Source organism: Pygocentrus nattereri, chromosome 26, assembly GCF_015220715.1.
Source record: "Pygocentrus nattereri isolate fPygNat1 chromosome 26, fPygNat1.pri, whole genome shotgun sequence".
NCBI classification, from domain to species: domain Eukaryota; kingdom Metazoa; phylum Chordata; class Actinopteri; order Characiformes; family Serrasalmidae; genus Pygocentrus; species Pygocentrus nattereri.
Window position 1 is genome coordinate 1,597,558 of NC_051236.1, and position 24,943 is coordinate 1,622,500.

The 24,943-nt window shown below is 42.3% G+C and overlaps 1 protein-coding gene across 6 annotated transcripts in view; it reads right to left on the reverse strand.

Annotated features, from left to right (window-relative positions):
- Window positions 1–24,943, reverse strand: part of foxp1b (forkhead box P1b) — a 310,010-nt gene that overhangs the window by 43,976 nt on the left and 241,091 nt on the right. For 4 of the 6 annotated variants that reach the window (XM_037534963.1, XM_037534962.1, XM_017691912.2 and 1 more), the window contains 3 exons: window positions 14,532–14,669; window positions 11,840–11,929; window positions 4,216–4,357 (listed from right to left, as the gene is read on the reverse strand). In XM_037534963.1, the coding sequence (XP_037390860.1) occupies window positions 4,216–4,357; window positions 11,840–11,929; window positions 14,532–14,669 (370 nt within the window). Of the gene's footprint in view, window positions 1–4,215; window positions 4,358–11,839; window positions 11,930–14,531; window positions 14,670–24,653; window positions 24,896–24,943 lie in introns of those variants that run through there. The other 2 variants (XM_037534965.1, XM_037534964.1) reach the window with 2 other exon arrangements.

The following is a 24,943-nucleotide window of genomic DNA, read 5'->3' on the forward strand; positions in this document are numbered from 1 at the left end:
GTGAAGATCAAATGCTCCCCACTTTCTCTTGATCATATACATATTTTTATCTCTTCCAACACACTGTAATAATTCATCACAGGCTCTTTTAGACCCTCTCCAGACCTTTGAACATACATGTCAAAATACTGATCCGCCAGGGAGAGCAAATGTGTCCCGACTTCCTCCAGAAGTTCAAACGCGCTCTGTGTTTAGTGATTGTTTCTAGTGTTTCTTTTCATTGTGTTTTTTTTTTTTACCCCCCAATTTATTTTGCTTGTGTGAAAGAATATTGAATTAATGTAGGACGCAAAACAGAAACAACTGAATTTAAAATTAATTCTATCATTAATGTGACCTTAAAAATTTGCTTAAAATATGTTACAGTGTCATCATTAAAACAGTAAGTCTCTTTTTTTAGGTTTCTAGCTGCATCAGTAAGCATACAAGCATACAAACACATACACGGGCAGCATTAAGTCATCACTCTCATAGCAATGGCAACTATTTTTTGCTGAATACTGAAGATGAGATCTTGGCCTCGGTAAAGCCGGTCCACTGAAGCACGAAAAAGTTCGGTGGAGTGTGAAAGAAAAAGGTCATCAATAACTTTAAACAGTGGAGCAGAAAATGTGGCAAATACGCCAGGACAGACACACACACACACACACACACACACACACACACACACACAGACGAGTGTTTTAACTGCTGCCGTACACACACTTTACAACTAATGAGATTCAAGGGCGCTGTCTCACTGCGAAATCTGTCCAGCTCGGTCAACCCACCAGCTTTAAATCACTGCTAAAGCCGGGCTGCTACATATGATCTAGATTTCATTTGACAATGTACATCACAAACAGTCATCTGACCTCTGAGCCATGCTGATATGAAAATATAAGCTACCAGTTAAAAGTTTGGACACACCTGATTTTCTTAAAGCCATTTTATCTGAAGGCTTATGCCTCACGATGTTTCATAGCTTTAACAAGGACAAACATTCTAAGAAAAACTGACAAAGTCAGAAACAGCATCACACCTTAAAATCTGCTGCCAGACGGGTTACGCCTTGTGCATTTACAGCAGTAAAATCAGCTGCTGTGTTCACTGTATAACAGATTGACGAGGCTTTCTTTCATGTTGGATGCGCTGTTTTTGAGTTATTGATGGAAAAGAGTGGATAAAATATTTAAATATCCACTTTTTTCAGCCTAAAAGACCTAACTTTTAATAAAAAACACACTAATTAGGATGACAGATGGATTGTGGTCCCAACTAGGATAAATAACAATATTCAGATTGATGCCTATGTAGGAATTTATGTATGCACCCCCCCACTCCTTCTCAACACCCCCCCCCCCCAAAAAAAAAAACAAATTTAAACAAGTATTTTTCATTTAGGACATTAGTGAAATTTACAGTTAGAATAGAGTTGATTCTCATTACAAGTCAATTAGTGGAATGTCTGTCCTTAATTAATGCATTAGTCAACGCTGTAATGCATTACAGCCAATCAGTTGTGTTGTGACGAGAGGGCGTGGCCTAAATAGCAATATTTGGGAGAAGGCCAATATTTCTGACTGGCGTAAGTCCATATGAACTGTATCTCCTCCGTCTCATTGCCCTCACACTGCTTGCGTGTGTTTGCGTGTGACTCCACATAAATCAATCAATATAAAAATTAGTCAGCAGGTCATCTGGGAATTTTTTAATGAGCCGTATTAAGCGTCATATTCGAAATGTCAGGCAGTGCCAGAACAAACCGCAGTGCCACCCAAGACACATAGGCTGCGTTACTGTCCCGGGTTTACATGGCCACACCTGGCCCCGCGGCATCGGGTACTCGGAGTGGCTCATTTTTCTTTCCTTTTATTTTTTCATGCCTTGAACAAACAATAACAAGACTACACAAACACTGTTTGTGTTTGCACATTACCTAACCAACCCCACCTCCTCCTCCCTTTCTCGCCTTATCTTATTATGAGCTTGTTTGTCTTAGCCGGAGAGAGAACAGTCAGCGATGGAGAGAAAAATATGTTTAAAAAAAAAAAAAAAGCGACCTCGTATGAAAGAGCTTTTGTTACAACGTTGCTGCTCCTTGAGAAAATATTACAGGAGGTGTGTAAAGAAATAAACTTCCTGGCGAAACAAGTATTGACTCAGCGTGAGCTTGTGAAAAAAAGGGCTCGGCCAGGATTCGCTCCAGAGAAGCTGCGAAACAACACATCTAGTGTGCTTTCGGCTTGGCACCTGGCCAACAGAGGATAAGCAGTGACGAGGAGAAGGATGGAGGGATGAGAGAGGAGGATAAAACAGTGAAGGTGGTGTAACCTAACCTGGTCAATATTAGCGACAATATAAAGTTTGAGGCAAGATATAAAGTCTGAATGCCTCTGAATGACGTTTTGTTGATTTTCTAAGTTAACAACATAAGTTAAGACACAATCTACGCGGAAAACACAAACATGGCAATTTTCGTGTACAATTTCTGCTTATTTGCTTTAAGTTAAGTTAAAAACATAAAATATAAACTGTTCCATAACTTTTGAACAGAAAGTGCTCTCTGTTGAGGATGTGTGACTTATTTACACTTAGAAAATCAACAAAAAGTAGAATTTGACTGGGGGCGCCCAAACTTTTGCATACGATTGTGCAGTGTTGTACAAATTCTGAGGCGATCGTGAAAACAGTTTAAAACTGTTTACCAGGGCAGTAAGTATGTTTTGGCCAGTAAAAACACCGAATAACGAAATGGAAATGAACAAAAATATGATAAAAGAATATTTTTTGGTTTTAAAAAAGTTTTTACTATGTTGATTAGAAAAATCCAGTTAGAGGAGACGCGGGTTTGGATCCTGACTTCTCGCGGCACTTCAGCCGTCGCCTGGATCTGTTGGGTCTATCAGCTGCACCTGAGTTAGTTTAATGAACTGATTAGATAAACCAGGCAGTGGATAGTAACTGTAAATACTGTAGTTTTAAGAGAAAAGATCTGGAACTAGCCAAGTTAACACACTGCCACGTATCACATCACAGTGAGGTGTTATTTGTACTTTTTCTAATGTTGTGCTTTTTCACCCAGATAAACACTTACTGCCCTGATCAACAGCTTAACGTGTCGTTTTCCCGGATGACAGAAGACTCTTGCTCAGTACTGGAAGTTTTACAGTGGGTGCAGGAATTGACACACAGTTTATAGAGGAAGAAACAAGTGATGATAATAAAATTACTCATTTGGTGTGAACATACATGTGTAAATGACTGTGAATGGACACTTCCAGTCAAAGGCTGAGACACGTTCTTTTCCTGAAATTGAAATTTACACGTTTACATAAAGCAGCTCTGTGCTTATGCTTTAGGTATATTGAGGTTCAGGGTTCAGCTTCAAGTGTCTTCCTTGGTCTGAAGAGCTCGTCCACAGAAGAGCACGTCTTTTCTAAACTATTGTTAAAAGCACATATTGAAGGTTTTTGCTCCAAAAATGGGTTTTAATACATAAACAATTATATATATATATAAAGTACTATCAAGTACTTTATAAAGTACTTCATAGTATACAAAGTACATACTGGACTTCCTTCCTGATAAGTAATGAAAACATAACTGCCACACAATACTTTACAGTACGTTACAATGCCTGGGATCTAAGAAGTTAAACAGCACATGGAGATTGTGTGTGGGGTTGTTGTACACAAGGTAGCACCACCACAATTATGGGCACAAATATGTTTGTGTAGGATTGTTTTGTTCAAAATAAACCTGTTTTAATAGGTTAATTTAAAGACAACTTGCTTATTTGTATGAAAAACATTTGCTGGATGTCCCCAAACTTTAGAACTTTTGACAGGCAGAATAAGCGTGTAGCTTAATAAGTGTGGGAGTGAGACTGTGTGTATACGTGAAAGCATCTGTGCCTTCATGAAAAAGTTTGGTTGCCATGAATAATGCCAGAGGGGTACAAAGAGCAGTGGAGCTTCATTCTCTGGAGTGGTGAAGCTCCACCCAAGACCCTTGGCGTAGGAGCTGGAGTGACCCAGAACTGATCATCCAACATCAGTACCTGTCCTCACTAATGCGTTTTTTGAGTGAAAGCAATCAAAACCTCACAGCAGTGTTTTCAGCATCCAGACTAAAGGCTATTATTGCAGCAAACGGGGACAAACGCTCTATTAATACCATTGATTTCAGAAGAACTGCAGGGTGTGAGTGAGCATGTGTGGGAGTGCTGTTTACCCTGAGTGAGAGAGTGCAGAGGCAGGTTCTGGTTGGGCTGGATGGACAGCAAGCCTTGTCTCTGCAGGCTGAGCAGGTGCTGCTGCTGCAGCTGCTGAACCTGGAGGAGCTGCTGCTGAAAGACCAACTGCTGAGCCGACACCTACAGAGAAAAGGGGAGCAGTGAGAAAAACACACCACAAATCATACTTACACACACACACACACACACACACACACACAAACAAACACACAGACGCGCGGCAGGTACAGCCCTTCCGCTCTTAATTAACTCCGAGTTGTGACAAACAATGAAACAACATAGTTAATCATTCATAATAAGAGCCGCAGGATTTTAATTACGGCCATTCATAATTCAGCAAACAACGTGTGACTGAAAGCAAGTCTTTATCATCCGCAATATCAAAGCACGGAGCCTGTGGAACAAACAGCTTATCTCTCGTCCTATCAAAGGAGCGAACAGGGGTCTGAGGAAGTGGGATCAGGGCATTATCAAAGAAACTGTACACAATATGTGGTTGAGCCAGAGTCACTAGTCTAATACGTGGTATTACTGCCCTAGGTTAGCCTCTCAGAGCAACTATAACGCATTAATTAATGTTACATTCACATGTACACCTCTGGTCAAATAACATGCTTTAATTAAAAAAATGAATTAATGTTAAATTCAGTAAACAAGCAGTAATTTTGTATTACAATGTGCAGACATTTGTCCTCTGTATAGGATCCCTTTACTTATTTTCACTTAAAAAGTTAACAAAACAAGCGTTCTGTAAAAAGTCCATTTTTGTTTGATGCTGAAAAACTCAGATGATGGATGTTTTCAAAAGAGACGATTCAAATGTAAATATTCCACAGCTACTACACAGCAGAGCAGTTTGCGATCTTATCTGCAGAGCAGCTATGAGGTAAAGGAAAGATCCTATGACTAGTTTTGAAAAAAGTATCAAAGTGAAAAAAATAGCATAAAAATAATCAGTGTTGTCAAACGACTAACATGATTAGGTATGATTAATTGCATGATTTTGGGTAGTTAATTGCTGTTAATCACATTTGTCTTATTTGCTAAAGGTTTCACCCTAAAGACAGTTTCTTTCTCAGTTAAAAAGCAGTATGTTTTATTACAGCTATATGAATGGACAAAATAAGCCCCATCAGAATGTCTTTTGTGTTCAGTAGTTTAGTAACATTATCATGTGAACGCAGAACCTAAACATGAAAATCATCATTTCTGATTTGCATTACCAATGTCCAGTGAGAGCAACAGTGTCTGCATGTTCCAGCCAATGAGTGTGTATATATATATATATATATATATATATATATATATATATATAAGATACAGATCATATATATATATATATAGTCAGTGGTTAAACCTCTCCGGGATTGTAGCCTCTCACTCTCATTCATAAAGCTTGTGGATTCTCAAAGCTTTAGCTGCTTGTTGATTTGTCCATAGTTCTCCCGTGAGCACTGTCCAGCATGGTCTGTTGAAGATGTATTTGTAAAAACTGTATTTGAACAAGAAGGTTACAATCATGGAAGCATACAGCACTGCTGCCGGGAATGCACCCTGAAACTAGTACACGATTCGAGGAGTCAAATGTGTTAAGACCTTAAAAATATTAGCTGTGTTAATAATTTAACTTTGACAGCAATAAACAAAATCTCCTGTGACGTCAAGGATTTGAAGATGAGCAGGGCAGTTTAATGGGATCATAATGTAATAACTCACTACAGTCTGTGTACAGTAATATTTCATTTACCTAATGAAACAGATTCAAAGTAATGGAAAGAGAGGAAAAAGAAAGTGGTGAAAAAGGGACAGCACAGTAGGAAGGGAGGGGAGAAAGGAGGAATGGGAGAAAGGGAGGAAGAGAGGAAAACAGAGGAAAAGGGAGAAGGTAGTGAAAGAGAGCAGGAGGGAGGGTGATGGAGAGTAAAATGCTGCGCTGGTCAGAGCAACAAACAGGAGGAAATGACCTAATATCCCCAATCTGTGCTGAATCAAAACAAATGGACGATGCTGTGGAGATAAGAGAGGAGGCTGCTTAAAGGGGAATTCCAGCGATTTTCCAAATTTCTACAAAAGCAAATTGTTAGGATGTAAACAAAGTCATTCAGAGTGGTTTGATGTGAAATCCTCCATTTTCGAGTCAGAATTGTTCACAGTGGTGGTGATGGGAACCAGACGTCCCTCTAAAAGCTCCTCAAAGAAAGTTCCTACATGAGATGGTTATGAATTCACTGCCTGATGTCCTACACGTTGTTTTAAGACACGTTCAGGTATCCTGGCCTAAAATGTAAGTTCATTCAGAGGTACATGCAGGCTGCCAGGCAAAATACTACCCAAAAACCTTTCCTAGGCATTTGGCTGTGTTTGTGTTGTAGACACCATGACTCCTGGGGCCGTATTACAGTAACTCTGTCTGAAATCTTATCTGGTCTGATTTGTCACAGTGACAAATTTAGTTAGGACTGAATTTAGGACAGAAGGTATTACAGAACAAAAGCTTATAATCTCATCCATTAATTCTAGATAAGAAAACAGTATTAACATCCTAACATCTCCTAAATACTGTACTAACTTTAAGACTAACCCAGAGGCATCTTAACTTCTATTTTAACTGTCTGTTTCTATTGTTTTGTGCAGTGAGAGGCATCACATTTCACTGTAACTGACATAATGATGCAACATTTATGTACACTAACAACTGTGGTCTAACTTTTTTTTTAACACAGTTTTAGAATTCCAAACACTACAGACAGCGGATGTCCACCATCCGCTCTTATGTTCATGTTGACGATAAAATACTATAGTGATTATGGTGAATAATGAGGAGACAGAGCTGAACGCATATGTCAGTTTATTAGGAGGAATAACGTTAGCGTGCTTGGCTAAAGTGTTTGGGAAATGGAGACTGAAACTGCGGAGCGGCGACTCTGATAAACAGCACGAAACACTGACACAAAATTCTTTAGCTTCAGTTTTGTTTGTCATTTTTACATCAATAACAGTAGCTAACATCCTGGCTAACCTGTTTGTTTACTTTGACTGTATGTTTACGTTTCAACTGTGCGTTTGTGTGTGGTCGATATACGGTCGAGATGACAGTTGATTGTCGACTTTGGTTGAGTACGTTTTCTTAAGATAAGATGCTGTAAGATAAGATTCCTACATCAAAGTAAGATTTGCTTCTGTAATACAAACTTGTAAAAAAATCTTATCTTGACCGGTCAGATCTTAAGACGGATAGGAAGTTTCTGTAATATGACTCCTGGTTCCTATCACCACCACTGTAAAGATCGAGTTTCTCTACGATAAACCATTTCACATTAAACACCTCTGAATGACTTTGCTGACATCGCAATGATGTAATTATGCAGACATTTAGAAAAAATTGTGGAATTCCCCTTTCTGCCCAGCCAAAACGTCTTTCTTGACATTGTCTTTGAACTCTGACAGCTCAAACACCTGCTAGGACGTTCAGAAGCCTCTCAGTTTGCAGTGTGTGTGTGTGTGTGTGTGTGTGTGTGTTATCAGAGTCAGCATTGTGTTAGAGTGAAAGTGTGTGTGTGGGCATTAAAGCACACCCTCGCTGCTGCCAAGCTGTGTACCGCACCCTCTTCCCAAACACAGGATGCGCCGCTGTGTTTACTGCTCCCGATTGAAGGCAAACAAAAAAGGTCTCGCTGCACCGCGGTGGCCGGGTCACTCACACGAGCCCTGGAGCAGAGCTGAACTCGTCTGATAAAGAACTCTCCCTCCCTCCCTCCCTCCCTCCCTCTCTCCCTCCCTCTCTCCCTCCCTCTCTCTCTGCTTTAGCCATGCAGTGCTTATTAACACACAGCAGCAATTAACACACTGCGTGGCTTACTTACAGTACTGTGCAAAAGACACCGCTTCGTTTTGAACTTCCAGCCAAACTGGCCATTAAGATATTTAATTATTCTGAAAACATATTTAAACAGAATTTTACAAAGAAGGCTCAACAACTCAATTTTATTATATGGTTTTTTTTTTCAGATATGAATTTATTACAGCTTCCATTCTTTTCAGGGGACTTTTTTTTTTTTAAGAAATCTGCAGATGTATTTTTCCACATCTCAGAAGTTCAGCCTTCAATTTCAGTTTTCTAGTGCTAATGTTCTTCTGTGTGTCTCCTTTTCTCAGCGAGGTTCTTCTTGATCAGCTCCACGTCCTTTCAGACCCACAGCGCTGAGTGGTCTTCTCACAGTGGAAGGATGGACAGAAACACCTGTGGATGTTTTCAGATCTGAAGCAGCTTGATCTTCTCCTCTCTCTCAGAGATCAAAGCTTTCAGTGCTGTTTATCTGATGGGGGCAGTGGTGGTGGTCTACCACGTCTCAGACAAAAAATCTTTTCCTCAATTTTTTTCAAAACTCCAGTTTCACCTATATTGACTTTCCTCCTCCTTACGCAAGTAGATCTTATATCTGATCTCCTGAAGAATATTCCCATAGAAATATATGACAAATTAACATGGTCTCTGACTTTTGTACAGTACTGTATATCCTATAATACACCTAGTTCAAGCGTCATATTTTAATGTTACATTAAAATTTCCAATCCACTAAAACTGCCACTGGGACAAGACCAGTATTGTCATTGGAGGGGGGAACCTCAAGGCTCCATCTCAGCACCTTCAGTCAGGGAACATAACTGAACCATAATCCACTGTACTGACTCCACACACCCTGCCTCGCCTCGCCTCGCCTCCAGGCTTTTATTCTACTGTTCTGGTTTAAAACATTCAGTCATGAAAAGGTACAAATACGAACTTTTCACCTGGAAAAACATTTTTAAGGTTCAGAGTTGGACCTTAAAACCACTTGTGAACCTTGAGGGAACATTTACACTGTTTGTGCCTTGATGAATGAAAAATGTACCTCCACTGTACCTTTATTTCTAACAGTGTGTATCAAAAGCTAATTAATTCCTACGTGACCATTTTCCAAACTATGTTTATCCCTCAGAATTAAACAGGCTGTTTTTGTTACTGGGCCTTTAAGACAGACTCATGTAAATGACCGCTGCTCTGATTGGCTGCCCCTCATTCAACCATTCATTTAAGGCTCAAGTTGAAAATTATTTTACTCTCAAATATTTCACAATAAAGGTGAAAAATAACCGACGGACTACGTTTTGGGGTGGGTGGGGGGGACGCATGCATTCACAAAATCATAAACAAGCCTCACTCCTGAAGCCCTGGAGCCCCCCAACAAAAGCACCGCATTGACACAGTCCCATCTGAGCAAATGAGAGGTTAATGCCAAACGGCACACGAGAGAGGAGGAGGTGGGGGGGACAGAACGGAACGCAAGCGTCTGACAAACGTGATAAAGAGTGACACTGGCAGACCCTTTCATTGTCTCCACTCCAATCGTGAAGTTAAAGATCTTTGAAAAACCTCAGAAAGGGAAAAGGGGGGTGAAAAAAGAGGCGATGTCTTTAAAATGAAAGAGAGGCACAAAGCAACAACAGGGGGTTATTGTGCGGAGGCCCCACGGGAGGGAGTCGCGGAGTGATTCTTCTTGTCTTTTGATGGCTCCACGAGAAATCCGAATGGATTAAAAAAAAAAAAAAATAGGAGAGTGAGTGAGGGAAAAAAAAAAAACATCGGCGAGAGGAACAAGCCTCTTGAGGGCTGCATCAATTTCCTGTGATCAAACATAATGCGCTTCAAAAAGTTGTTTTCTTTTTATTCACTGTGGCCCATTCAGTTGATCAATTGTGGCTTCTTTTTGCTATGCCAACCCCTCCCCCCCCCACCCCCCCTGTTTCACCCCTCCCTCTCCGCCGCCCTATCCATCTGACACTAGAAATGGAGAGGGAGGGAGTGAGAGAGTGACAACTTCTATCAGAGAGGAGAGGAACAGCGCTGTCACGTTGATTTATGGAAGCGAGGCTCCGCAACTTGTCCAAACTGAAGCCCCTAGTTCATTAATTAGCAAGCCAGGGGACTTTGAAGTCGGCGTGCATGAGCGTGTGCACGCGCCCGAGCATGTGTGTTTTACATTGGGTTTAATTTATACACTCCGAGAGTGAATGTGACTCTCCGAGGGGAAAAAGTGAAAGTCTGAAATTCCCTGATTGTCTTTGAACTGCTTCTGACCGAGCAATAATCAGTTCTTTTGTCCGGAGCAATGCCTGCATCCGCCAGTCATTAACACACAGCCACTGTAAATGAGACCAGGCTCAAACTAGAACAGAAAAGGAGGGGGGGGGTGCTGAGAAGGATGGAAAGAGAAAGAGAGAGCAAGCTGATATCTCACAATTACATGCCTCCTCTCCTTCTGCCATTTCCATGTTAATTATCCTGGTAGCCTCTTCGAATTATATGCTATACATTTCTGCATCTCTTCCTTTCTTTCTCTCTCTCTCTCTCTGTCTTATTAGCTGCTTCTTCCAAGGAGAAGTATTTGACAACTGTGCCTTCCACAGGAGCATATGCATATTTTTGTCAAAGGAAGGAAAAGAAAGATGAGAACGCAACTGTTTTCCTCAAGAGGAGAAAGCTATCAAAGCTCAATGAGAGATATGTGAGAAGGCCTTTCTACCGGGAGCTGAGTAACGCCACTGGTTCTGTAAACGTTCAGGATACAGGTGCTGCAATGGGCACATCGCACAATACTTACACAATAAAAATCACTCTATTTAGTTTCTATATTCAGTTTTGATGGTTCGTATTCAGCTGCATTGCAGTTGGCCAGTGCTCTTTAAGTCGTGATGATGGTTGACATCACCTCCTGTGTTGTTGCCCTAGATCCCACTTGCCTTGGAGATTTTTTGGGGTTTTCCCCCTTTAACAAACCACTAGAGCAGTTTCAATTTTAGTCATTCACAATTATCCTCTATCAATAACAAAACACCACTTCTCCTCACTGTGCGAGATCCACGGCCTGTTTGGTGGGATAGAACTGCATCATATCAAATTCTGCCAGATTTCACCAACTGGAACCAATGTAGTGGCTAACACGACTGCAATTATCTTATTAATGTAATGTTGTTTTAACAAATCGCTGTTGTTGGAACAAAACCTCATATCTCCCGAATGGTGGCTTTACAGGAGAAGGAAAAAACCTACTTTACATTTAACGTCAATGGAACCAGAATTTTCTCCGTGCAATTTTGGGTCATTTCCTTTGGTCTGTTCATTATAAAATGTACGCCCAATGTAAAGGGCAACAGGTACTTATTACAGGTACTTACAGGTAATATTTTGTCAAAAAATACAAATGTCTTGCTGGAAATCATTAACTGTATCCACTGCAACAGCCAATGTGATGACCAGCGTTCTTACGGATGCCGAGTTTTGAATTAATATTTCTTTTTTCAAACCTTTTTGGTGCTGAAGCACATTTATATGATATATAAATATGATATATGATAGTCATATTTCTAAATTCTGGCCAGAAGCTCTTAATTCTTCGGCTCGGTGGCCTGAGTGGAAACTTTTATCTGTCTGCTGATGTCCGACTGATGATACGGTGATGAGATTTATCATGGTAACAATAAACACAATCATTTTGCTCGCTTCTAAGTGCTCCAGAGGTGAAGAGAGTAATTAAGAGACTATGGATGTGTCAGCACACATACCTCTTTGCTCTGCTGTTTGCTGCCATGTTGCTGGAAGAGTTGGAGATGGAGCTGTTCCTGCTGCTTCTTATAGAAGTCCTGGAGTTGCTGCTGTAGACACAAAGACACTTTAGCACCACGGTCGTCGCTGATGTGATTCGTCAGTAATGAAAGACACCGTTCAGTCGTAGTTGTGGTGAATTTCAGCGTGTTCTGAAAGTGTGCGTCATTGGCAAACATGCAGCGTTGAAGCAGCTCCAGGCGAGACTCATTCAGAATGTGCAGCACCTCAGGCTATTCGGAGAAAAGAAGGAACGTACGTGCGTATATGTGGCTCTGAGTGTGTATATGTGGCTCCGAGTGTGTATATGTGGCTCTGAGTGTGTATGTGTGGCTCTGAGTGTGTATATGTGGCTCCGAGTGTGTATATGTGGCTCTGAGTGTGTATGTGTGGCTCTGAGTGTGTATATGTGGCTCCGAGTGCGTATATGTGGCTCCGAGTGGCTCTGAGTGTGTATATGTGGCTCTGAGTGTGTATGTGTGGCTCTGAGTGTGTATATGTGACTCTGAGTGTGTATATGTGGCTCCGAGTGTGTATATGTGGCTCTGAGTGTGTATGTGTGACTCTGAGTGTGTATATGTGGCTCTGAGTGTGTATATGTGGCTCTGAGTGCGTATATGTGGCTCTGAGTGTGTATGTGTGGCTCTGAGTGTGTGTGTGGCTCCGAGTGCGTATATGTGGCTCCGAGTGCGTATATGTGGCTCCGAGTGCGTATGTGTGGCTCTGAGTGCGTATGTGTGGCTCTGAGTGCGTATATGTGGCTCTGAGTGTGTATATGTGGCTCTGAGTGTGTATATGTGGCTCCGAGTGGCTCTGAGTGTGTATATGTGGCTCCGAGTGTGTATATGTGGCTCTGAGTGTGTATATGTGGCTCCGAGTGGCTCTGAGTGCGTATGTGTGGCTCTGAGTGCGTATATGTGGCTCCGAGTGGCTCTGAGTGCGTATGTGTGGCTCTGAGTGCGTATATGTGGCTCTGAGTGTGTATATGTGGCTCTGAGTGTGTATATGTGGCTCCGAGTGGCTCTGAGTGCGTATGTGTGGCTCTGAGTGTGTATATGTGGCTCTGAGTGCGTATGTGTGGCTCTGAGTGCGTATATGTGGCTCCGAGTGGCTCTGAGTGCGTATGTGTGGCTCTGAGTGTGTATATGTGGCTCTGAGTGTGTATATGTGGCTCTGAGTGTGTATATGTGGCTCCGAGAGCGTATATGTGGCTGTGAGTGTGTATATGTGGCTCTGAGTGTGTATATGTGGCTCTGAGTGCGTATGTGTGGCTCTGAGTGCGTATATGTGGCTCCGAGTGGCTCTGAGTGCGTATGTGTGGCTCTGAGTGCGTATATGTGGCTCTGAGTGTGTATATGTGGCTCTGAGTGTGTATATGTGGCTCCGAGAGCGTATATGTGGCTCTGAGTGTGTATATGTGGCTCTGAGTGTGTATATGTGGCTCCGAGAGCGTATATGTGGCTGTGAGTGTGTATATGTGGCTCTGAGTGTGTAAATGTGGCTCTGAGTGTGTATATGTGGTATAAGTCAGACACAGACTCACTGTCTCCCCCTAAAGGTGCTATTGCACCAGTAAAACGTTAGAACTGTTGTTGTTGATTTTTTAAGACCTATGAGGTCTCAATAAACATGTCTAGCAAGCTTTCCATTATTTACATTAATATGCCACAACTAAAAACACAAACATCCCACGTTGTCTGTTGTGACATAAATACATTACCGTGAAAGCGATAAGAAAATAACTGCAGCTCAAAAAACTGCAATAAGGTGATTATGTAATAAATGTGGAAGGACTAAGCTTGATTATGTAAAGCTGGGTAAACAGAGGAAGTTGTTAACCGCCATCATAAAACAGGTTAACTGTGGTTGCCTTTTTGTTCATTTCGAAAAGCTGAAACTTCTTTTACACACTGTAAAATTAGGGGGGAAGTTCATAAAGCATGATTTCTCAGTCAGCCAGATAATTTAAGTTGAATGTCAGGACCTCGACAGAGAGGTAAGGGAAATCCCTACTGTACCATCCTGACTTTTGGCTTAAGCTGCACAGTTGCAATGCTGCTTTATAAAAGCAGCGTGTGTATATGTACTTGCTGTAATACGATGCTGTTGCAGAACAAGTTTGTGTGCGTGCGTTTCTATATTTAACCCTTTATGAGGTTTTGGTATTTAGTATTTTATAGGTGCTAATAATAATGATAAATAAGGCTTTAATGGCCCACATCCGATTCTGGACACTGGGTTCGCAAAACGAAGCTCTCGCGATATTCGGGGCAAAATGTGAATGAAGAAAAATGATGACTGTATTCATGTTGTTGCACAGCTTGCTATAAGTGTGATATGGTTATTTGAGTTATAGATGGTTATTTACAAACTTTGGAGCAATGCAGTTGAATTTGACGCCATAATAAAATAAAAACCCATTCTTCATAATAAAAAATTTTGCTGGTCCTCACACAAAACATGCCGTTGTCCCCACAAATGCAACCTATTTTTAAAAAAGACCAACAAAACGGCCTTTTTGGTTACTAAGGTTACGGATGGGACTGGGATTCGGTGCAGAGGTAGCATTGTAGTATTTCTTGGCTACAGCAAGTACATTATATTCAATGTAAGTGCTCACAAAGACAGTAATACAAATGTGTGTGTGTGTACCTGCTGTAACATGAGGGCCTGTTGCTGCTGCAGTAGGAGCTGGAGCTGTTGAGGGCTCAGGACTTGTTGCTGGAGAATCTGCTGCATCTGCTGAGGAGTTATCACCTGCGGTGTCATCATAGCCACTGACACAGGCATCTGCAGCACAGAAACAATCGATTAGCATGGATTAAGAACACAGTGCAGTATTATGTATACTATACTATACACAACCATTAAGAACAAGTTATACATTTTTTTCAGAAGTTATTTCTGAAGAGGCCAGTTGTTAAAAAAAAAAAATCCACTTGCACACGGGGGCGAATTAAATGATTAAAAGCTACAGAGAAAATGTGGCTCCTAACAACCACCTGGAAGACCTGGGAGACACCAAAACTGCCCCCATCAGAAAAACAGCACTGAAAGCTTTGATCTCTGAGAGGAGAAGATCAAGCTGCTTCAGATCTGAAAACATCCACAGGGGTTTCTGTCCATCCTTCCACTGTGAGAAGACCACTCGGCGCTGTGGGTCTGAAAGGACGTGTAGCTGATCAAGAAGAACCTCACTGAGAAAAGGAGACGGACGCATCAAACAAAGAAGCTGAACGATGGACTGACCACCTCAGAGTCCAGACCTCAATATCACTGTTTGGGATTATAAGGACTCTGAAAAAACTGCAACCAGCTTCTAAGACTGAACTCTGGAGGCGTGTCTGCAGATTCTCTGAGGAACTGAAAGTGAGTCTCCTGAAAAGAATGGAAGCTGGAACATAAGGGTAAAGAGTGACACTCTCAATAACGACAAAGTGGATATTATATTCGTATTAGTCGTTTTCTTTTTCTTTCTCCTGAGACTGAAACATGAATAACTTGTACTGGAAATGAAACCAACGAAGAGTGGTCTCTGACTTTTGCACAGTACTGTATACAGTAACAGACAAACATACGTTCTGTGCTGACAGAACTCCTCCTGCAAGCAATCAAAGATGTGCTTGGATGAGAGAAACAATAAAAAGTGCACACAGACATAGAGAGACTTTCAACAAGCCCCCTGTCCCAATCAGCAGTGTGCCCCTCTCTAAATCCAAGGCCACTAGCCATTAGCCTGGAGTACTGCTCTTCTCTTCATTGTGCTCGCCTGAATGTGTTTTGCGTTTGTTTTCCACTGTTTATCTTTTTCTTTCGGCTGTTAGGAGAATCCAGTCACACCGCAATATCACAATCGCTACATGAGAGGGACATGAAGTGAGGAAAAAAAACTAAAATGAAACTAAACGAATAAATAAACAAATACATACCAAAACGCACTGTCAATTAGACTTCAGTGTGGGCCTTGGCAGAGTGCTTTTTTAATTAAGATGTTGTCAACAACAACTGTGGAATGCACAAACAAACATGCCCTCTTTCAGAACAACAGCGCCGATAGAGAGGTGTGAGTGTACGCGGCGTGGAGAGGGTGCTCATACACAGCTGACGGCGACCCTTAATTGCATGAGAGGCTCAGTGGAATCAGCGTGTTTGTGTGCGATGCTGTTAAAATGTTCCCTTTTTTGGTGACAAACGACAACAGAGATGAACTTGAGAGCGTCTCACGCCGGACACCATGACGCAGGATTCAGACAAAACCTTCATTTATTTCATTTCCAGTCAAAACAGCCTTTAAGTTATTAATTTCAGGAGATATTCCTGAGGAGATTAGCTATGAGATGATCCATGGCATAACAAAGGAGAAAGACGAGGGATAATAAGGAAGAGGAGTTTCCAAAGCAGGACTTCAAAAAATGATTAAGCTACAGAGAACATGTTCCTCCTAACAACCACCTGGAAGACCTGGTCGACCCCAAAACTGCCCCCATCAGATAAACAGCACTGAAAGCTTGGATCTCTGAGAGAGAGGAGAAGATCAAGCTGCTTCAGATCTGAAAACATCCACAGGGGTTTCTGTCCATCCTTCCACTGAGAGAAGACCACTCAGCGCTGTGGGTCTGAAAGGACGTGGAGCTGATCAAGAAGAACCTCGCTGAGAAAACGGAATAGACTGCAGTAAGACACGAGACATCTGAGATGTGAAGTTTTTATGGACAAATGAGTCAAAAATGTGTCCAAATGACTCGGATTGTGAGAAGCATCAAGTGCAAACAACTTCCAGGACTGAACTTTGGAGGTTTGTCTGCAGATGCTGTAATTAAAGGTGGGCAATATGACAATATTTTATCATTACTGCTGTAAATTATGTCACAATACGTTTTTCTGGGCATATTGAGTAGATCATCAGTAAGTAAACACTCGGTAACTACACCTTTCATTGCAAACTGAGCATAATTAGGCCTGTTTAAATGGATTTAGTGCAGTTTGTAAAACAGTGAAATCACTGGAGTTATTGTAGTATTTTTTATGTGGAACTGCATTTTGTCTGTTCCAACTTATTAAATCTCATAAAAACTAAATATCGCAATGCATATCATGTATCATGAAAATGTCTTGAAATATCATGATATAATAATTTTGCCATTACGGCAACCCCGGGCTATAATAAAGACAAAGAACTGACACACTAAATACTGAAAAAAAGCATTATTATATTTAGTTATTCAGGTTTCTGTGTCAATTTTTGTTAAATATATGTTTTCTGCCTTTTTTTTTCTCAGTATAAACTGAACATGCAATATTAAATTGTATTTAAATATTAAATTGTATGTCCATTTTTGCTGTTTTTCCATTCTTTGCCGTAATTTGAAATGGCCAGTTGCCCTTTATGATGTTTAAAAATTTCATGATGAACGGACAACAAAAATGGTCCAAAATGACCTGGAAAAACATATTTATCCATTTACTTCCATTAAAAATTCCGAACATTTTTCCTCTTCCTGTGAAGTTACCTTTTCAGAGATACGAGGTTTTGTTCCGACAGCAGCGGTGTGTGTTGCATGTGCATTGTATGTTGTATCGTATGTATGTATGTATGTATGATGGGCCAGTTTTAGGCTGACAGCCTTCACCAGTCTTACCCCAGCTGTATTTGTGTATCACAGCATATGACACTCCTTTGAATTTTCAGCCATGTAATTGAAGCCACTGGAGCTCCAGCGCCCAAAAGGGGCGTTTTTTTTTTTTTGGGTCCGTTCTTTGACGGCCACCTGCATACATATGGCCTAATTTGGCCTGCTTTAAAGAGTAAAACAAAAACAAACCACCTTTAATGAATGCCTTGCACATCGGCAGCGCTACAAAGGGCAAAGGTGTCAAACAAGAAGCTTGGCCCGACCCATAAACACAGTGTGGCTCTGACAGCCAACATAACACGCGAACATGGTTAAAGGGCATATGTGTTGAAACAGAAAAACACATGTGAGGACGTTCCCAGCCCCCCTCCGCAACACGCAGGGAGTCGGAGGGCTCAGTTTTAATCGGCCTGGCGCTGCTACGTCTTAATATGCGGTCCGTCCTGACTTTTTCACATGGCTTGTCGTGCGATTTGCATAGCCCGCGCCCCCCGACTTCCTCATTTCCCAGTCATTATGCGCTCATGTCCTTACTGCTCGGCATCACTAATTTTGATGAACTATTTTGAAGGTCGGGGAGGCGGACGAGAGCAGAGAGAAAGAGAGAGAGAGAGAGAGAGAGAGAGAGAGAGAGGTGGGCTGTTTGAGCGGCTCCTGATGAGACCGGCGCCGCAGCGTTGAGGAAAAGCGCCCTGTTTGTTTAACTGTAGCGTAGAATTCCTGTTATGTGACGTGGATTTATTTTCATCACTCAGATTAATCACTTCTATACAATATCTACAGCATTTACTGCTGCATTATGGAACCGGGCTGCTTAATCGAGGGCTTTTTAGCTGGTCTGTTAAATATTACTGTTTCAAACACTTTGGTTAAATCAAATGGTGCAAAAATAACACCGTGCGGTGCGCGACAGTCACATTTGTAAAGTAAATTGCGATCCCTAATTAATTTCTTTATTTTTACACCTTCCACACACACTGACACCAGCTTTCACACCTCCCAGTCTCCAGCGTGAGTGTGTGCGTATGTGTGGAGCCGGTAACTACTGCTCCACACCCTGAGCCCTAGCGAGAGGCTATTACAGCCCCCGCTTTATTACCCATTACCAGTGAGGTCATTAGCTGGGAGAGGGATTGTACTCTTCTTAACCTATTGATCATGCTAACTACTAGCGTTTAATCCTCCACTGAGCGAACCAGAATCTGCTTAAGACAGGGAGCCGGGGAGGGGCACTTAAACTGAAAAATATCGCCCCGGTCACCGCTACAGAGCCACTTCGCTGTGAGAGAGAGACGGAGAGGCTGTTTTCCATTCAGAAACCCCATTTCTCTCTGTGCGCAGAGGAGGACTGTAAAAGAAACCTTGTGAATGGTAATACGTGGCTATTTTAATTGCGACGAGTTGGAAAACGCAGGTCTATTTCAAATTCAGGCCGTTCCTGATCGTTTGTGATTATTTCAGCTGTCAACAGGACGTTAAACAGCAGAACCTGTTTGTCTAAGAGAGAGAGAGAGAGAGAGAGAGAGAGAGAGAGAGAGAGCAGGGGAAGTTAAAGCGAAGAGGGGAGTGTGTGGATGCCAGAGATTGCTGACATTTATGAATTTCTGAAGGGAGTGGCATCGGCCAGGTGTGTGCCGTACATAAAACAACACATATGTACGTGCACACACATGCTGCTGCCCCCGAAAAAAGATCTCCCACAGCTGCTGCTTCACTGTAGGCAATTTACTAGTTGTATCTTGCACGCTGGCCACTGAATCAACCCGACAAACATACACACACTCCCGGCAATGCAAGACCCAAAACGGTTTCATTTGAAATGATTTTAAGAATCCAGCATATTCGCATATAAAATCTCAGCATTTTTACAAGTGTCCAATGTCAAATACAAAGATTTGAGCAGGCAGTTCATCTCATATTTGGCCTGTAATCTCTACAAATGTCATATCCAGTGCAAACAGAAGCCCATTGAAGCTAAACATTGAGCTTAAAAGTAGAGGCTATAGAGGCAATCAGCTGGAGTCACTGCTTTTGGTTAAAAGGACACTCTAGCAGTGCAAACACGAGCCTAATGAGGAAACATCTGACATCCATCAGACTCACTGATACTGTCTTAATGAAGAACACCCTCGCCCAAAAGAGCAAAAGGTCTCGCATATGTGCGTAAAAACGCACACGCGACCGCACAGAGGTACAGAAAGAGAGGGAGAGACTGACTCTCTTGGTGGCAGGGGCAATTAAGATGAATGGTGGGAAAAAAAGTGGGTACGACTTCAATAAGAACCATCTGAAGAAGTTGAAACGGCCGTAGAGAAACACTGAAGCAGGTTGAGAGAGAGAGGGAGAGAGAGAGAGAAAAAAAGAGGGAGAGAGAGAGAGAAAAAAAGAGGGAGAGAGTGCGAAGAGAAGAAAAATATATCAAATTTTAATGCTCCCCGGTGTCATCTTGTTTTGTCAGGACATCAAACGGAATGGCAGAGCGCAACAGAAGAAGCCCTTAAGAAATCAGAAGAGCCTGGGCCGTGTTTGAAGAGCCGCTCGCTCTACCTTTGTCCACGACGCTGATGCTAACGGTCACTCGGCCACAGGGAGCTGCTGGAGCCGCAGAGCGGAAACGAGGATTTCACACTCTGCCTCGCGCCGCGGCCGAGCGCGCCGGGGTCATTAACCACCGCCAAGACTGGAGTGACTCGTTTACATCACTCTCTCACATCTTAATAAACGACACAAAGATAAAAGAAAAAAGAAACACACCACGAAGAGTAATTCCAGCTTTGCCGAGGGCGGATATATTGATCATATGGTAATAAAACCATATCAGTAACAATAACAATACTACGGACGATAATAGCAGTTAATAATGGCAATAATAATGATAATAATAATGGCAATATCGCTGTTATCATTTTAATACCATTATTAATGCTACTATTACTACTCTCCTAAATGGGTCTTCAAGGGTTCTTTAGCAAAGGTCTTTGTCTTCTCTGTAGAACCTTGAATACCTAAAGAGCTATTTCAATGCAATGGTTTTACCAGCTATATATGGTTCTTTAAAGATCATATAAAGATCCTTTTAAGCATCATTCTAGATAGCACCAAAATGGGTTCCACTATCATTATGAGTCAAAGAAGCGTTTTTACTAAGAGTGTACTGATAATAGAAGTAATGTCATTAACATAATTATAACAGTGTTATTGTTATAACATTGTAAAATAATAATAATGATGACAACAACAACAATAATAATAATAATAATAATGTAATGGTAATAATAATTATCATTGAGTCTTAGTGCAAAAAACAAACAAACAAACGAAAAACATATTACATCACTTAAGTGCTCCACGTCAAATTTATATCAGTGCGGGAGAGAATAAGAGACTGAAAGCAATACAGAGAGAGAGAAAGTGAGAGAGGGAGAGAAAACAGTGAGTAAGTCAGCATCAACAGGATAATCAAAGACGCATTACTCCCCTTCCCATTTAGCGACCGGGCTCTGGGAGCGCAACTGTACAAACAGAACGTCCCGATTGCCTTTTAATTCACTTTTAAAAACACAAACAAACAGGTTTTTGGGCAGAGCCGGACGGCTCATTCTTTCTGTCTGGAAAATAAACACCCGATGGGGAAGAGCGGAGAGAGGGAATTACATACTAACACAAACACAGCGGCTCCACTCAGCGCGGCCTGCTCGTCGGCCACCTCCGCCTGCTACAGGTGCCCCACGCTGGGCTCGGACGCTCACGGAGGGCTGTGGGGCCTTCTCTCCACACAAATACAAGTGATACCTTACTGGGCACAGATACTGCAGATGCCCGACAGTCCTCTATTAGGTGTGTCAGCCTTACAGACTCTCAGCTCTTCACTCCAACTGATCGAACATCTTCACAGCGCGCTGGTATCTGTCAGTCATAATCTGTCTGTCATTACTGCCGTGTCATTCGGAATCACTCGGGATGGTTCTACCTGCCAGACCACATACAGTAAGTGAGAACAAGGATATTAAAACCAAACTATGTTTTCCCCATTTCCTTGTTGTGCAGCATTCCCCAAACCCTGTACCTGACACCCCCCCCCCCCCAGCCTTTCACTCATGCCAAGCAGAGTCTCACCATTCACCCACTATTCACTCTTTTCTGCACCCCCTCCACAGCTGTGTTTGATATGATTTATGGTTTACCAACTCAGCGAGGTTATGCAACGCCACACGTGCTTTCAGACGCGCTAACTGGCATCAGCCGAGATTTAATTAAGATCACACGCCTTACAAATCCCACTCACACCCCCCTCCCAAACGCAGAATTTACTCTGAGACAATGGTCGCCGCATCCCCCGAGCGGATAGTTTCCATTCCAGGCGATGGAGAGCCACGCTAATCCACGTTTCCATGACGCCAGACGCTGTTTTAGCTGCAGCTTGATTTATGCTTGTGTTTTTACTATTTGTTTTTTTTTTTTTTTGTTTTTTTTTTCCAGAAGTGCGAATCCAATTAATACCGATAAGAGGAGGGCAGATACTGCTGTCGGGGGGTGGGGGGACGTGGGGTGGGGGGGACGTGGGGAGACAGATCTGACATGCACATCTGGCCAACATGGAATTTACTGCATGTAGTGAAAGATAAAAATCAGAGATGACTACATTCGTTTACTGAAAACTGTTCCCTAGCAGCTGCAAAGTTCGCGAAGAAACAAATAAACAAAAGCCGTCTGGGCCGAAGCAGTGCTGAAAATCTTCTGCTGCATATCGTGAGATCGTCTCGTGGAACAATTTGTCATGATAGTGCTTGTGCAGAGGGTTCTCTCACCTGGGGAGCATCCTGGGAGAAGATTGGGGGGTGGGGAGGGGGGGTCGGGTGGGGGGGGGGGAATCTTAAACCTGGAGAAACAATTGCTCTCAGACTTTATCTTTTTTTCTCCTCAGTGTGAGGAAACAGAAGGGAACAGCTGGCACGACTGTATGTGTCACTACCAAACTATTCTCATCATTCTACAAAGCCTTCACCAATGAAGTGACGATGACTTTGAGACGCAGTACAGGAACGCACACAAACTTCTGCCTACATTCTTTCAGTTTAGCAGAACACGAATGTTCCCATATATGTATAATATGTAAGTGTGTAACACACACACACACACACACACACACACACACACACACACACACACACACACACAGGCAAAAATATTCTTAACTTAATGCAGGTAAAGACATTTTATCCAGAGTAATTTAGGATCATGTATATTGGACCATACCAATAAATACGTGTTTTAACAATATGTGCCTTATGTGTCATATTCATGTAAATACATATATGTTGTATGTCCCATATCAAATCACATCACATCACATTATGCAGGTGCGAAGGTGAGCGAAAATCTTAGGTGTGTAGCCCCCTTGTAGTACTCAAATACAAAAAATACATATTTAAGAAAAAAAAAAAAATATACACACACACACACACACACACACACACACACACACACACACACAATATATTCAGTAATACACACTACTATTGCACTGTTTCCAATGTACAGTTCTGAATATATGCAATACATATATGTATATACCTACATGTAATAATAATAATGTCATACATGTGTTATAAGTATCTATATGTAATGTAAATTTTCTACGCCTAGCTTTAACCACAATAATAAAAAAACAGTCCTGCTCTTTTGTAAAAAGCACTTTACAGAGTCGGGACCATTTTGTTCGTCCCGCCGTTACAGATTAAACCAGAAAAAGTGTGAAAACAAACTCTTTCGCACGCACACACTCTTAATTGCTCTCTCTCACACAATCTTCTACTTTTCTTCTCTTTAACACAAATACACACTTTTTTTCGCTTTCGTTCTCTCTCACTCGCACCCTCCCACGCTGCTCTTCTCTCTACTAATACATGTTTGAGTGTGTGTCATGCTGCAGAAATGACAGGTGCTGGCAGCGTCGGGGCCTTGACGGGGCTGCAGCACAAATGCAGGCTGGCCCCGGTCAGGGCGGCCTCTAATGCACTCCTAATGAACAATAAATCAACTCTGATTACAAAGCGTCAGCCCAATCATCTCTCTCTCTCTCTCCCTCTCTCGCCCTAAAGCGTGGGGCACAGCTGTAGAGTATTAGCCTCCAGACTGCGCCGTGTTTAGCCTATAGTTTCCACACGTCACATCATTACCTTCACATACGTACTCCTTCTCTTTTTTCTCTCCCTGCCCACATGTCCAAAGCCAGCACAGCACTGCCAGCCCAAACAATTACAACAGAGTCTAAAAAAGCACGAAATCCGCAGCCGGCAGCTTCAGCAGCTCGTGATCACACGTATGAGATGACAGTAAGCACATGCTGTCCGTAAAATTAGGGGTGAGTGTTATTGATAAAAGCCAAAGGTGACTCAAGGGCCTTTTGCATCTTGAAAACTTAAACAGCGAAATTCCAGGAACCTGTGCAAGCGTTTCAGTCTGTATGTGAGAAAGATAAGGAAAAGTTTGTGCCGGGTCCTCCAACTTTGCCCCACAGGTCAGTGCCCCCACCTACTGCCCTTGGCCTGGTCACATTCACAACACAGAGGCAAGCAGGGGGTGTAAAATCTAAACGTTATCCCTCCCTCTGCCTGAACGCAGAAGATTAGAGGTCGTAAAGACCTTTTCACCTCATGCCTTTCTCACTTAACACCAGCGTTCACTCGCGCGTGGAGCCACAACACGTCACGCGTGCAGGGCGCACTAACGTACGACGTATTCAGAGTCAGTCTGAGCAATTTAAGGAACAAAGGTCAGAAATTCTCACTGTTCGCTGTTAAATCTGACCTGTTAAGCTACTGTCAGCACTAAACCAGTGGTTTGTTAAGCAGCGACACAACAGCTGGTACAGAACTCACTGCACTGGACAGCAAACAACGAGGACAAAAAAACCCCCAAACATTTTAAAACTACAAGTGATGTGCCATCCCAATCCTTTCATAACCCGAGATAAAAAAGCTCAAATTACACACTGAACAACATGTACAAAAAGCCAGTGCTTTTCTTTCTCTCCCAGGACAAATTAAATTGTCTAAGTTGTCTTTTTATATAAAGAAAAGCACAGGAAAAAAAAAAAACAGAAGCAGAAAGAATTAGAGAATCAATCATATTGACAAACCTGACAAACTCCATTTAGCTGGCAGGGTAAACAGAGGCAGAGTGAGCCGGGCCGGTCGGAGAATCGCGGAAGACGAGAGAGCGGAGTCTCGGAGCGGAGAGAGAGCGAGGGAGAGAGAGAGAGGGAGAGAGAGAGAGGGAGAGAGAGCGAGAGAGGGAGAGAGAGCGAGAGGCGTTTACAGCCAGCGTGTGTGCATGTGCTGCGGCGTCTCCAGCCTTTTTCCCGGGGATACGGACAGATTGCACGCGCGAGGTTGCTCCCTGGCTGACAAGATACAAAACTATCCAATC